The sequence below is a fragment of the Carcharodon carcharias genome, chromosome 19, assembly GCF_017639515.1.
Source record: "Carcharodon carcharias isolate sCarCar2 chromosome 19, sCarCar2.pri, whole genome shotgun sequence".
Lineage (NCBI taxonomy): Eukaryota > Metazoa > Chordata > Chondrichthyes > Lamniformes > Lamnidae > Carcharodon > Carcharodon carcharias.
In genome coordinates, this window is record NC_054485.1 from 101,567,565 (window position 1) to 101,583,268 (window position 15,704).

The 15,704-nt window shown below is 43.6% G+C and overlaps 1 protein-coding gene across 1 annotated transcript in view; it reads right to left on the reverse strand.

Moving 5' to 3' along the window:
* Window positions 1-13,247: 13,247 nt before the first annotated feature.
* LOC121291480 (spliceosome RNA helicase DDX39B) overlaps window positions 13,248-15,704 on the reverse strand; it is a 36,767-nt gene continuing 34,310 nt past the window's right edge. Inside the window, exons 10-11 of the mRNA XM_041212717.1 lie at window positions 15,065-15,212; window positions 13,248-13,599 (exon numbers count right to left, since the gene is read on the reverse strand). Coding sequence (XP_041068651.1) covers window positions 13,583-13,599; window positions 15,065-15,212 — 165 coding nt within the window. The 3' untranslated portion in view covers window positions 13,248-13,582. The remainder of the gene's footprint in view (window positions 13,600-15,064; window positions 15,213-15,704) is intronic.

Consider the following 15,704-nt stretch of genomic DNA (forward strand, 5'->3'; position numbering starts at 1 on the left):
GTTACAATTTCCAAACTTCATTACCTTGTACAGGACCACACGGGCATAGGCACAATTTATGACCGGCCTTCTCTGCACTTGTTCCCTGTAGAGTAAAAGATGCTATCTTATCTTGTTAGTTGATGATTAACTTGACAATGCTGCAATTCATTTTGGTTTCCATTGGGGAACAGCAAAAGAAATGTCCTTTTTAGATGGAAGGTGGAGAGAGGGTAGAAAAAGGAATAGAAACATCTCGCTTTCTCTTTTGTTTTTAAAAAAAAGCCTAGATTAAACAAGATTTATCATTTTTCATGTACTTTGGTACTGAACTTCTGCCCATAGATGATGCAGTTGCACAATAAGGAAAAGGTTTACAATTTTGCCAATTTCAGGTAGAAATGTCAGGATAAAAACAATTGTTCCTCACAACTCCCCTTCTGCTCCTGAACCACAAGAGCAAGGAAGGGTCCCAAGATTTAATTCTGCTGAGTAGCTGAATTCACCAGGGATTGCAGAAATGGGGCACCACAAACGTTCTCAATGCACCTAGCCTACACTGCATAACAGGAGCAAGAGGCAGCCCCTCAACCCCTCAAGCCTGCTCCACCATTCAATGAGCTCTTGGCTGGTCTTCTACGTCAACTCTGCTTTTCCCCCCACAATATCCCTTGGTGCCCAAGAACCAATTCACTTTAGTCTTGAATATTCTCAATGAGGTCAAACAGGGAATTGAAGTGTTTCCATAGCCCCACAGCTCTCTGGGGCACAGAACTTCAAAAATTCACAAACCTCTGAGTGTAGAAATTTCTCCTCATCTCAGTCCTAAGTGGCTGGTGTCATATCCTGACAATATGACCTCGGGCTCTGGGCTCTCTATCGAGAGCGAAACACCCTCTCAGCATCTACCCTGTCAAGCACTATTGAATCCCAGGGGATAAAGACCTATTCTACTTAATCTCTTCTAGATCAAAACATAATGGTGATTGAGAAAGGCTGTTAGGCCCATGTATGTTCCTCCACCCAGAAATACTATCCTATTCCCCCCATCCCTCCTCCATTCTTCATTGCAGCATCCAGTTATTTCTCAAATTTATCCAGAATTTCCAACATCACAAATCTTATTGGGAGGTCCACCTAATTATTTATCATTCTGTGTAGAACAAATGTCTTGATGTCAATCCTAAAGCCACCTTTTACTGCTTAGAATCAATGTTTCCTTGTCCTACTCCTGTAAAAAAAAAATTATTCATTCATGGGATGTGGGTGTCAATGGCTGGACCAGCATTTATTGCCCATCCCTAATTGCCCTTGAGAAGTTGGTGGTGAGCTGCCTCCTTGAACCGCTGCATTTCATGTGGTGTAGCTACCCCTGCAGCGCTGTGAGGGGGTTCTGTGATTTTGACCCAGTATTATTTGAAGTAATACTTCAGATTTACTCATTCCACACAAATTTCTCTCATAAGATTATCAGGTTATGACAGGAGGACAGCACAGTAAATGATGTGAAAAGGATTTTTTTTAAAAAATCAAGAATTGTTAAAATTAGCCAGTGCCACTGGTGACTGCTGGAAATTTTGTAGGGGAGCCTGTCAGTGTCAGATGCAGGCAGGATCAGATGTAAGCATGAAGCCCACAGTAGTCAAACAGTCGACCGGCAGTTAAGTTCAAATTGAAGCAGCAGGAGTGGCCATTTGGGAAAGAATCACCAGTGCGCATACAGATGTACTCCAGGGGGAGAGATCAAAATATCATTCATCAAGGGGCATTACAGGAAGTGCAATTGGCAATTTAAAAACAAGAATTTTGGAACACAAGCAACACTTCAATTCCATATTCGACCTGGAGCATATCTGAGATTGAGCTGATCACACTGTTGATTTGAATGCGCCAATCTCTCGACTGGCCTGGCATCAGTCTGGTAAAAGAAACTTACATTTATCTTTAATGATAGAAACACCATAAAGATACTCCAAAGATAGGTCTCTTTCCAATCTTGCCAGGTCTGGACCGCAGCAGCTCAACGTGTGTCCATATACTCTATTCTGCAAACCCCTGGTCGCCAAGCTTTCAGATGTTTAGGCTTACAAAGCCTTGTAGTCAGTCACTTGTTGGTCCTCACCCATGCAGTCAGGGAATTCCACAGAGCCTAGCAGTCACTTAACATGCACACTTCCATTCAAAGAAATGTTCAATGTATCAGAGAGAAACACCAAAGGGGCTTCACATGGCTGCATTAGTAAAAGTGAATGCTGATCCAGACGAGGAGATTCATAAGGGAGGGCGACCATAAACCTGGTCAAGGGTTTCAAGGAAGCTTTCAAAGGAGGAGAGCGAAGTGAAGAGATTTGAGGTGGGAATTGCACAGTGTGGGGCCTGAACCAGTAAAGGCATATCTACCAAGTGTGCTGTGAAGAGGGGTGGGGAAAATGCATAATTCGCCAGAGTCAAAGGAATGGGGAGTTTGGTGGTAGAGAGACAATGATGAGAGGGAGAGATGAGGCTATAAAGGGATTTAAACACAAGGATGAGAACTTTAAATGCGAGGCATTGGGGGAAATCAAGTCAGAACAGTGGGGTTAATCTCACAGCAATAAAGTTACATCTGTTATTTCAGGAGCTCAGGAAAGAAAGATAATCAAGTGTAAAATATAAACTTATCTTAAATTCTGACCCAAACGAAAGGGTTTCTTTTTGTCTCCATTTTCTTTTGCTGATCCCTAAATGTTGAGACATTTTTAGGGACTGATTTTCCTGTTCCTAGGTCAACTGGATCTGAACGCAGTGAATCGAGCACCGAGGAGCATACATACACACCTATAACTGAGGCAGCCTTACTTTATGTCTGCTTAATGTCTGCTAATTTATATTCATGAATGTAAAAATCAGATTTTTTTTGTGGGGGTGTGTGTATGACTGATTTTCCTGTACCCGCTGCACCCAGGCACCAGAACACGTTATAAATCTTCCCCTCTGAATTTTTTTTTTGTTGCTATCTGGTCAAACATCCAATAGCTGGAAATGTGCATTATGCAAAGTAGAGAAACGAACTACAGACATTATCGGTGATAATTGTGTGTGTATGTGTCTATGTATATTTATGTGCCTCTATTTGAAATAAATGGACAGCAAATAACGATCCTGCCTCTGTATTGAAAAGTGGTCAACTATTAAAGGCTTCTCTCAGCACAGCAGCAACTCGCATTGATAAAGCAATAACAACATAGAAAAGTAGCCCAAGGCACTTGCAGAGGAAATATGTTTTAAAAAAGAGTAACGTTAGAACAAGGGTATTGAGGGTTTGGAACCAAGGCAGAGGGGGAAACAGAGTTGAGATGCAAATCTCAATTAAGCACTCCTGTATTCCACTGTCACAGATTTTTTCCCTCTTCTATGTGCTTAAAATCTTTCACATTTCTCATTTTCCCAATTCTGCTTAAGGGTCATCGACCTCAAATGTTAACTCTGTTTCCCTCTCCGCTGACACTGCCAATCTTGCTAAGTATTTCCAACACGTCTTGTTTTTTCTCCAGCCACGATCTAATTGAGAGAAAAACAGCAGGCTCGAGGGTTGAGTGGCCTATTCCTGTTCCCACGTAGTTAGTTTTAAGGGTTTTTTCTTTATTTGTTCATAGGGTGTGGGCTTTGCTGGCCTGACCAGCATTTATTGAGCATCCCTGATTTCCCTCGAGAAGCTGGTAGTGAGTCACTGCCTTGAGCCACTTCAGTCCATGTGGTGCAGATACACCCACCATGCTGTTAGGGAGTTCCAGCATTTGACCCAATGAAACTAAAGAAATGGTAATCCAAGTCAGGATGGTGAGCGGCTTGGAGGGGAACTTCCAGGTGGTGGTGTTCCCATCTATCTGCTGCCCTTATCTCTAAGCGGTGGAGGTTAAGGGCAGCAGATACGTGCTGTCAAAGGAGCCTCGGTGAGTTGCTGCAGTGCATCATATAAATGGTGCACAATGCTGTCAAGGAGCTTTGGTGATGGAGAGGGTGAATGTTTAAGGTGGTGAATGAGGTGCCAATCAAGCAGGCTGCTTTGTCCTGGATGGTGTCAAGCTTCTTGAGAATTGTTGAAGCTGCACTCATCCAGGTAAGTGGACAGTATTCCATTATTGTCCTGACTTGTGCCTTGCAGATGGTGGACAGGCTTTGGGGTGTCAGGAGGTGGGTTACATTCCCCAGGATTCCTAGCTTCTGACTTGCTCTTGTAGCCACAGTATTTATATGGCTAGTCCAGTCAGTTTCTGGTTAATGGTAACCCCTCAGGATGTTGATAGTGGGGGATTGTGATGGTAATGCTGTTGAATGACAAGGGTAGATTGAGAGATTCTCTTTTGTTGGAGATGGTAATTGCCTGGCATTTGTGCAACGCAAATGTTACTTGCCACTTACCTTCCCAAGCCTGAATGTTGTCCAAGTCTTGCTGCAAATGGGCACAAACCGCTTCAGTGTCTGAAAGGTGCGAATGGTGATGAACATTGTGCCAACATCCCCATTTCTGACCTTACTGATGGAGCAGCTGAAGATGGATGGGCCTAGGACACTACCCTGGGACCTCCTGTAGTGATATCTTGGAACTGAGATGATTGACCTCTAACAACAACCATCTTCCTTTGTTTTAGGAATGGCTCCAACCAATGAGTGTGTTTTCCCCCTGATTCCCATAGACTTCAATTTTGCTGGGGCTCCTTTATGCCACACATGGTCAAATACCACCTTGGTGTCAAGGGCAGTCACTTTCACCTCACCTCAAGTTCAGCTCTTTTGTCCATGCTTGGACTAAGACTGTAGTAAGGTCAGGAGCTTTGGCGGAATCCAAACTGAACATCGGTGAGCAGGTTATTGCTGAGGACGTGCCATTTGATAGCACTATCAATGGCGCCTTCCATCACTTTGCTGGGCGTAGACAGACGTTGAAGTTAAGCAGAAATATAGAAGAGTAGGGGAGACGGTGGCGTAGTGGTAACATCACTGGACTAGTAATCCAGAGATGGGATTACTAATGGGAACATGGGTTCAAATTCCACCTGGTGTAATTTGAACTCAGTTAATAAATCTGGAATATAAAGCTAGTCCCAGTGATAGTTTCATGGGCACTATCTTCGACTGACACGAAAACCCATCTGCCTCACTAATGTCGATGAGAGAAGGAAATCCGTCATCCTTACCTGGTCTGGCCTACATGTGACTCCAAACCCACAGCAATGTGGCTGACTCTTAACTGCCCTCTGAAATGACCAGGCAAGGTCAGTTCAAGGGCAATTAGGGATGGGCAACAAATGCCAGCCTTGCCAGCAGCACCCACATCCCATGCAAGAATAAAGAAAATTCAGCAGAGGTGACCATTTGGTCCATTGTGCCTATGTTGATTATTTCTATTTTCCTGCTTTTTCCCATAGCCCTGTAAATGTTTCCTTTTCCTTTCAAAACTAAGGTAAAACAGCTGAAGGCTCTTGTCGCAGTGGGACATAAAGGGAGGTTGGTGGGGGAAAAGCTGGGAATGTACAGAAAACACAATTATGGGACTGAGGGTTGCAGAAGGAAGAAAGATGATATAACAGGAAGGTATAGCAGTATATGGATGGATTTGAAGACATGGATGTGGAATTGAACTTCTCACATCTCAAAGCACTTTATAGTGAACAAAGTAATTCTGAGGTGTTGTAGGGAGGCAGCAGGCAATTTGCGCACAGCAAGCTCCTACAAGCAGCAATGTGATGATGACCCAGATAATCTGTTTTCTGTGATTTTAACTGAAGGATAAATGTTGGCCAGGACACCAGGGATAATTCCCCCTCCTCTTCTTCAAAATAGTGTCACGGGATCTTTTACAACCGCCTGAGGGGGCAGGTGGAGCCTAGGTTTAACGTCTCATCTGAAAGACAGCACCACCGGCAGTGCAGCACTCCTCAGTGCTGCACTAGGAACATCAGCCTAGATTTTATACTTAGTTCTGAGAGGCAGAACTTGAACCCACAGCATTGAAGTTATTAGATAGAGGCGTACTGCTACCCAGTGAGCCAGGGCTGGCAACAGGAAACATGGTAGTGGAGTTGAATTAATGTGGAGGCAGGCGAGTCTCCGGAGGTGGAAGGAGTTGAGTTGCGGGTGGGCTGCGGATTCCGAAACTCAGCTGTGTTTCAACTAGGAGGCCAAGGTTTTATGTAGCCTAATTCAGTCTGAATGAGTGGCTGGGAAGGACGTGGAAAGGATTGGCAAATACAGTCAAGGCTCAGAGCTTTAGACTTCCTGCTGCTCAGTTCCACAGTATCCTTTATACTTGGGGTGGATTGTGTTTCTGTATTCAGATGTGATATACCTAACATATGTTCGGTAGGCCTAGGCCTACTTGCATTACAACAGCCTAAGCTTAGGCTAGCTACAGTCTACAAATACAAAGGTTGCGTCCAGTCAGCAAGGTTCCTGTCAGCTTGGGTCACAGGCTTCCAGTTCAGAAGGTCGGTGAGATTTGTGTTTGTTCAGGTTAGGGTCCACTAAAAAAAAAACATTTGGTTCTTGGATGTGTTCAGCTTTCGGATATACGGATAAAGGGTAAATTTTGACTCATCCATGACTTAATTTCAGTCAGACAGATGACAGAACAGGTAGAGAGAGAGAATATACTTTCATGAGCTCAAGGCATCCCAAAGCACTTCACAGCCAACGACATACTTTTGAAGTGTAGACACTGTTGTGGAAATGCAGATGCCAATTTGTGGACAGCAAGCTCCCATTAACGGGGGAAATATGGAAGTAGGGTGGGTAAGGCTACCACATCGACAGCAGCGGTTCAAGAAGGCAGCTCACCACCACCTTCTCGAGGGGCAATTAGGGATGGGCAAAAAATGGTGGCGCAGCCGGTGACACCCACATCCCATAAACAAATTTTAAAAATGGCGTAGGTGCTGTTAGGAAGGGAGTACTAGGATTTTGAAGTACCATCGATAGTGAAGAAACAGCAATATAGTTCCAAGTTAGGATGGTGTGTGGCTTGAAGGGGAACTTTCAGATGGCGGTGTTCCCATGTGTCTGCTGCTCTTGTCCTTCTGGTAGAGGTTGAGAGTTTTAGAGGTGCTGTCAAAGAAGCCTTGGTGAGTTTCTGCAGTGCATCCTGTAGACGGTACACACTGCTGCCACTGTGCACCACTGGTGGAGGGAGTAAATGTTTCAGTTGATGGATAGGGTGCCAATCAAGCGGTCTGCTTTGTCCTGTATAGTGTCGAACTCCTTGAGTGCCATTGGATCTACACTTGTCCAGATCAGTGGGAGAGCATCTCATCACACTCCTGACTTGCTCCGTGCAGGTGGTGGGCAGGCTTTAGGGAATCAGGAGGTGAGTAACCCACTGTAGAATTCCCAGCCTCTTTACTGCTATTGTAGCCATAGTATTTATATGGCTGGTCCAGTAAAGTTTCTGGTCAGTGGCAACCTCCATATTGATGGTGGGGAAATTAAACAATAGATGTCAAGGAAAGATTGTTAGACTCTCTCTCTTGTTGGGGATGGTCATTACCTAGCATTACCTTGTGTGATATGAAAACTACATGCCATTTATTAGCCCAAGCATGAATTCAAAATGTTTGCCTGCTGCCTCAATGATAAACATGTCAACCTCTCTTCCAGGAGCGGAGACAGTCAGACCTATGAGGGACACCTCTTCTTGGGTAGCGGATAAATAGAGGGCGAGGCTTGGGGACTTCACTCACCTTCCGGGAGCAGAGACAGCCAGATCTGCGAGGGGCACCTCTACTCAGAAAGCGGGTAAATAGAGGGCGAGGCTCAGGGCCTTCACTCACCTTCCGGGAGCAGGGACACCTCTACTCAGATAGTGGACTGAGTTTAAAAAAATAAATCGAGGAGTGACGTCACAGGAAAACTTTTAAGTTCACTGGTTGGTGAGAAGCTGCTATTAGCGAGTGTGTTTAAATAGCTTAAAACTAGAAAAACATATCATTTATAAAGAAGTAGCTACTTAGATTAGAGTAAGGAACACTAGCAATAGGGAAGTAAAGTTAAATTAAGTCAAAGTGAAATAAAGTAATAAAGTAAACCAAAATAAGATAGCTAGCCTAAGTGCAGTAAAGTTAAGTTACTAGTAATTTATTCTACTCATTCTACTTACTCTAAGGGTAATAAATAGTTTTTAGAATTATGGGATGGCAGGTCAGCTCAGCCAAGTGGTGTACATCCTGCGGTATATGTGACACTGTGGACGCACCACGTGTCCCTGACAAACACATCTACAGGAATCGTCACCAGTTGCACAAGCTTGAGCTCCGGGTTTCAGAACTTGAGCGGAGGCTGGAGTCACTGTTGTGCATCCGCAAGGCAGAGGACTGCGTGGATATCACGTTTAGGGAGGTGGTCACACCTTGGGTCAGAAGCGTACAGCCAGAGAGGGCGTGGGTGACCGCCAGGCAGTTTAAGAGAGCCAGGCAGGTAGTGCAGGAATCTCTCGAGTCTATCCTGCTCGCTAATCGGTATTCCATTTTGGATGCTGATGGTTCCTCGGGGTGGGTGCAGCCAGAACCAAGCCTGTGGTACCATTTGCGACTCAGCTGTACAGGGCGGGAGGAAAATGAATGCAAGGGCAATAATGATAGGGGACTCCATAGTCAGGGAATGATACAGGCATTTCTGCGGCAGTAAATGTGACTCCAGGATGGTGTGTTGCCTCCCTGGTGCCAGGGTCAAGGATGTCACAGAGTGGCTGCACAACATCCTTTTTGGGGGGTGGGGTGACTGCGAGGGGGTTCAGCTAGAAGCTGTGGTCCACATTGGTACCAAAAGAAGAAAGCAGATTTCAGGGAATTAGGAAGGAAATTAAAAAGGACATAAGAGCAGTAATCTCAGGATTAGACCCAGTGCCATGTGCTAATGAGCACAGGAATAGAGGGATTGATTGATTGATTAAATGCGTGGCTGGAGAACTGTTGTAGGAGAGAGGGCATCAGATTTCTGAGGCATTGGGACCAGTTCTGGGTCAGGTGGGACCTGTACAAGCTGAATGGGTTGCATCTTAGCAGGACTGGGACTGATATACTCACAGGGAGATTTGCTAGTGCTGTTGGGGTGGTTTTAAACTAGCTTACCTGAGGGGTGGCCCAAATTGGAAGAAAGTCAAGTTGGTAACAGGAAGTAGTAGTGAGACTAGAAGGCAGGAGAAACAGAGCATTGAGCATGCTTCGAATGCAGCATGTCAAAAAGACAAAGTTAAAGGCACTCTACCTGAATGCACGCAGCATTCACAATAAGGTAGTTAATCTAAGGCACAAATAGAGGTAAATGAGTATGATATAATTGCCATTACAAAAACATGGCTGCATGGTGACCAAGACTGGGAACTGATATTCGATGTTAGGAAGGACAGACAAGAGGGGGAAGGAAGTGCAGTTGCGCTGATAATAAGGGATGGGATCAATGCATTAGTAAGGGAGGATCTCCGATCGGAAGAACAATGTGTGGAATCTGTTTGGGTGGAGCTAAGAAACAACAAAGGGCAGCAGACATTGGTTGGAGTTGTTTATCGGCCACCAAACAGTAGTGGTAATATGGGGCATGGTATTAATCAGGAGATGAGAGAAGCATGTAGCATGGACAATACAATAATCATGGGTGACTTCAATCTGCATATAGACTGGGTAAACCAACTGAGCACTAATGCTGTGGAAGATGAGTTTCTGGAGTGTATTAGGGTTGGTTTTCTAGGGCAGTATGTTGAGGAGCCAACTAGAGGACAGGCTATTTTAGATCTAGTATAATGAAATTAAATAGGGCTAATTAGTAATCTGGCTGTAAAAGAACTTTTAGGAATGAGTGACAATAAGATAATGTAAAATTCTATGTTTGAAAGTGAGGTAGTTCACTCTGAAGCAAGGGTGTTAAAGTTGGATAAAGGAAGTTATGAAGGAGTGAGGGACAGATTGGTTGAGGTGGATTGGGAAAATACATTAAACGGTATGACTGTACATAGGCAATAGAGTCTTCAAAAGAACTATTACATAGCTTACAGCACCTATACATTCCTATAAGGTGCAAAAACCCAAAAAAGTCAGTCAACCGTGGCCGACTAAGTAAGTTAGGGATTGTATAACATTAAAAGAAAAGGCTTATAAAGTTGCCAGAAGTAGTAGTAAACCTGAGGATTGGGATGTTTTTAAGAATACAGCAAAGGAAGACCAAGAAACTGGTAAGGAAAGGGAGAATAGAATATGAATGCAACCTAGCAAAAAACATAAAAACAGACTGTAAAAAGGAAGTGTTTGGCTAAAATAGGTATGTAAAAAGGAAACGTTTGGCTAAGACCAATGTGGGTCCATTACAGGCCGAGTCGGAAGAATTCATAATGGGGAGTAGAGAAATTGCAGAGAAGCTAAATGATTACTTTGTGTCTATTTTCACTGAGGAAGATACAGGAAATCTCCAAGATTTAGATGCCCAAGAGACTAGGAAGAAAGAGGAGTTGAAGGAAATTAGTATAAGTAAGATGGTTGTATTGGAGAAATTAATGGAACTGAAAGTTGATAAGTCTTCTGGATCTGATATTCTGCATCCTAGAGTGTTGAAAGAGGTTGCTATAGAGATAGTGGATGCATTGGTGATCATTTTCCAAAATTCTATAGATTCTGGAATGGTTCCTGAAGATTGGAAGATAGCAAATGTCACCCCACTATTTAAGGGAGGGAGGGAGAAAACAGGGAACTACAGGCCTATTAGCCTATCAGTAATAGGGAAAATGCTAGAATCTATTATAAAGGATGTGATAAATGGATAATCATGGTCTGATTGGGCATAGTCAGCATGGATTTGTGAATGGCAAATCATGTTTGACGAACTTGGGAGTTTTTTTTGAGGATGATACTGACAAAATTGATAAAGGAGAGTCGATGGAAGTAGTATACTTGGATTTTCAGAAGGCTTTTGACAAAGTCTCCCACAAGAGGTTGAATAGCAAAATAAAAGCACATGGGATAGGAGGCAATATACTGGCATGGATTAAGGATTGGATAACAGGCAGAAAACAGAGTAGGAATAAATGGGTCATTCTTACGTTGGCAGGAGTGACTACTGGGGTACTGCATGGATCAGTACTTAAGCCCCAGCTGTTCAATGTACATCAATGATTTGGATGTGGGGACCAAATGTAATATTTCCAAGTTTGCAGAAGATACAAAGCTAGGTAGGAATGTGTGTTGTGAGGAAGATGTAAAGCGGCTACAGGAAGATTTGGACAGACTTAGTGAGAGGGCAAGAACATGGCAGATGAAATATAATGTGGAAAAATGTGAGGTTATCCACTTTGGTAGAAGGAACAGATGTGCAGAGTATTCCTCAATGGTAAGAGGTTAGAAAACGTAGATGTACAAAGGGACCAAAGGGTGTCCTTGTCCATAAGTCACTGAAAGCTAACATGCAGGTGCAGCAGACAATTAGGAAGGTTAATGGAATGTTAGCCTTTATCGTTGGCCTTTATCGCAGAGGATTTGAGTACAAGAGTAGTGAAATCTTGCTTCAATTGTATAGAAACTTGGTTAGACCACACCTGGTGCTGTTTTGGTTCCCTTAACTCAAAGGATATTATTTCCATAGAAAGAGTGCAACAAAGGTTCACCTGGTTTTTTCCGGTGATGGCGGGACTGTCTTATGAAGAGAGATCGGGGAAACTGGGCCTGTATTCTCTAGAGTTTCGATGAATGAGGGGTGATCGTGTTAAAATCTACAAAATACTTAAAGGGGTAGACATGGTAGATGCAGGTAAGATGTTTCCCCTCAATGAGGAGCCTAGAACCTGGGGACACAATTTCAAAATAAAGGGGAAGCCACTTAGGACCCAGATAAGGAGAATTCTCTACCCCAGAGGGCTGTGGAAGATCAGTTATCAAGTATATTTAAGGTAGAGATTGATAAGATTTCTGATTAACAATAACGTAAAGGGTTATGGGGACAGTGTGGGTAAAAGGCATTGAAGTATTCGATCAGCCACGATCAAATTGAATACCGGGGCAGGCTCAATGGACTGAATGGCCTACTCCTGTTCCTATGTCAAACATAGGGGTATTGGGACCACACAAAGATCAGGAAATTCTAGGATTATCTCCACACGCTCTATACTGAGGTAACTTATTCAATCCAGGGCAGCGCTGGGAACACTGCAATGGACCTCAGGATTCTCTAAACTAGAAAGAGGAAATTCAGTCAGACTCCCCATTTCTTCGTCACCATCTCGTGTCCTCCTCCACTCCTGAAAACTGCAGTCGACCGTGGAATTGCTTGCACTGTTCAAAACTGAGGAAAGACCACTTGCTCTGGTGGGACCAAAGTGGAAATATCACCCAACACGAAACAGCACCTTAGGAAGATGAATAAAAACTTGTTTAATAGACAGTGGTAAAATGGTAATATTCAAAAATGTTTCCAACAGTATTTTGTCATTAGTTGTGATGTACTAAGTCACATTTCATTTTTATTCCATTTTGATGCAAGTTATCCTTGTGAAGAAACAAGTTAACTTAATACATTGTGCCGTACAGCAATTCTAAATAGTTACATCACAAAGTACCATTGACAGAACTGCCTTTGAGTGGCAATACTTTACCACTGATTTCTAACACAAGGACAGATTTTATGTCACAAAAAACTGTTTTCAAGGTCCTACCTGAATCCCTCAATCAGATTCCAGTCTGTAACTCACTTCCAGGAATCCATTATTCTATATATAAACCATCTGAACCCCTCGATTAATTGCAGCCTGGATCTCACTCCCAGGTTTATGTACACACACACTAGCCAAAATCTTTAGCACTGCACAACTTAGGTCAGACAATATAGTTTCGTACCTGTCTCCACTGTTTTTGTATTGCGGTCTCCTTCTTCAGGAGGAAGAGTAAAATCATGCAGGGGTGTATCTCAAGTGCTGCATCCAATCCTTTCAGCTTCCCTCCAGACAGCTTGGATTAAAGTGACTCCCTCAGTTGATCTCAGCCAAGGAATCCCGATTGGCCATGGCAAGGCTCCACATGAAAGGGAGGATGAAAACCAGGGGATCTGCTCTTAACCCCTGCTGGAAAGTGTGTGCGTGCATGTGGGCTGAGGGGCAGAACCATGCAGGGTTACGATGCCCTCCATAATGCAGGCCCGCACCGTTTCAGTTCACACACAGAGTCCCACGGACAGTACATCTCAACAGCTTGTCGAACGCTTCACAGGAGTGTGAGAGGAAACAGAAGACTGACAACATACTCAGCTCCTGGTAGCAAGGATTTTTGTGGGGATTTTTTTTTAATTACTATTGGAACATATTCTCTACTCAAATACACTGTACCAGGTGCGATGACGTAGTGTTATAGTAACAATCATAATTTCCATGCAAACACAGTTCACTAAAGATAAAGGAAAGAGGAAAATAATTCTAAAAATTGTCTATATTACGGAATAGTGTCACTCGCTGTCAAGTGCAGCCAAACGCATGGTATTTACATACAGCCACTTCCACTGTCAATGCTGATGAATGCACATCAATGTAAAATGGTGCAGTTCACACTTGGGGCTGTCAACAATCGACGGCAATAAAAGCTGGACTTGTGGTGTTCCTGATCTATCTGCTCTGTTCAACTGGAACACGAGAGAGAGAGAGAGAATTAAATACAGTTTGATATCCTTCATGTTAAAAAAGTCCATTTTGCACATTGACATTTCCACCCATCCCTTCTCTTCCCCAAACACTACCTGGACTGAGATCAGCTAACTCCTTGAACAAAGTATCAGTAAAAGGCCATGAGGTGCTTTGGCCAGCCTAACCTAGGGCAAGCTGACCTGGTGTCTCCAAGCATGAAGCAATGGAAGAACTTACATTTCTGCAGCGCATATCACATCCTCAACACATCCTAAAGGCGTTTCATAACTAATTAAGTTTTTTTTTGACGGTGTGGTCACTGTCATAACCTAAGAAACATGGCTGGTGATTTTCACGCAGCAAGCTCCCACACACAGCAATGATAACAGCCAGTTAATTTGTTTTCGTGATTTTGCTTTAGGGATAAATATTGGCTCAGCACACTGGAAGAACTACCCTACCCTTCTTCGAAATAGTACTGTGGGGATCTTTTATGTTCGCCTGAGAAAACAGATGATGCACCACTTGAACATCTTGCCCAAAAGATGGCACCTCTGACAGTGCAGTGCTGCCTTGGTACGATACTGAGTGTGTCAGCCTGGGTTTTGCATTCCATTTCCAACTCAAAATTAAAAAGAACAGTGAAAGCAACAAATCCTCAAACAAGGTAGGTGCAACAGTTATAGCTACGGTGTTAGACAAACAACTCAAGAGGCCCCGAGTTACAATCCATTAAGCTGGAAAATGAATTCTACAATGTGAAGAACATCTTTTTTCTCTACACATCACCACAAAAGCTTGTCGTTTAATCTCTCCTGCCCTCCCCCTTATCTCAGGCCTTTCCTTTTGTCCTTCCTCCTCCCTTTCACTTGCTCAAAACTTATTACGTTTCTTTTATCTTTCCTCAGTTCTGATGAAGGGACATCATCAACTTGAAACGTTAACTCTGTTTCTCTCCACAGACGCTGCCATGTCTGCTGAGTATTTCCAGTCTGCTGGCACTTTCGGTTCTTATGCCAGAGGAGACGGGTTTAAAGTAAACATCTTTATTCAGAGTGATTAGCACTCACTAGCACATGGAATGCTTGAGATGAATAGGATAAATACATTTAAAGAAAAGCTGGATATTTATGTGTGGGAGAAAGAATAGAAGGCTATGTTGATGGGAATTACATGAAGTAGGGTGAGAGGAGGCTCCTGTAGAGCATAAAATTCACCATGGACTGGCTGGGCCAAATGGCCTGTTTCCATGATGAACATTCTGTGCAATGCTTTGTAACTAGACACTCAACTGCTATTAAACTGAAACAAGGTTATAAAAGTGTTTGCCGAATACCAAGGCCAGAACGATATGAAAAGTTCTACTGGGGTAAATTGAAACCCAATCCGTGTATTATTTTAACCCATTGGTCCTAGAGGGAGGACCAGAATGTGTCAATAACAGAGGCGATGCTTGACACTTACTGTATGAAGAAATATCGATCTCGTCAGGCAGTTCGCTGATGTTCACTTCAAACCTGTCCTGCACGTCATTGAGGATCTTGGCATCGTTCTCATCTGACACAAATGTGATAGCCAGTCCCTTGGTGCCGAAACGGCCAGCTCTGGCCACCTGCAACAGAGAGACTGGGATGTCAGGGTCATCCGAGGACATGTGACTGGAGGGCTGTCTCAGTAAAATATCGGGGCTCAGAGAAAGGTGCCAGAGAGCAGTCCAGGAGTTGGATCATTGGCTCCTCTCTTCCTCTTCCCACTTTAAAGCTCTAGGTCCACGGCTGTGCCTTAGTCGAGAGCTGCGACCTCTCGCACCATCCAGGGTCCAGTCCTCAGCTCACCATGCCTGCACAGCTCATTGCTGACCACATATTGCATTGACCTGCAGGTAGAAGCTGAAACTTATTAAAATCAGCTCATTCATGAATGGGCACAGTCGAGCAAAATGAAGCTCTGTTTAAACTCTAGGCACATTTTCCTCCAATGGTTAATGCGAGTGGAAAAGTTGGCAAACGTACAATAAGCAGACATCAGATTTAACCTTGCGTTGGCAGTTTCCTTGGCGTCGGTGACATTCTGGTGAACTGGATGGCTGACACGTTGCAAACAG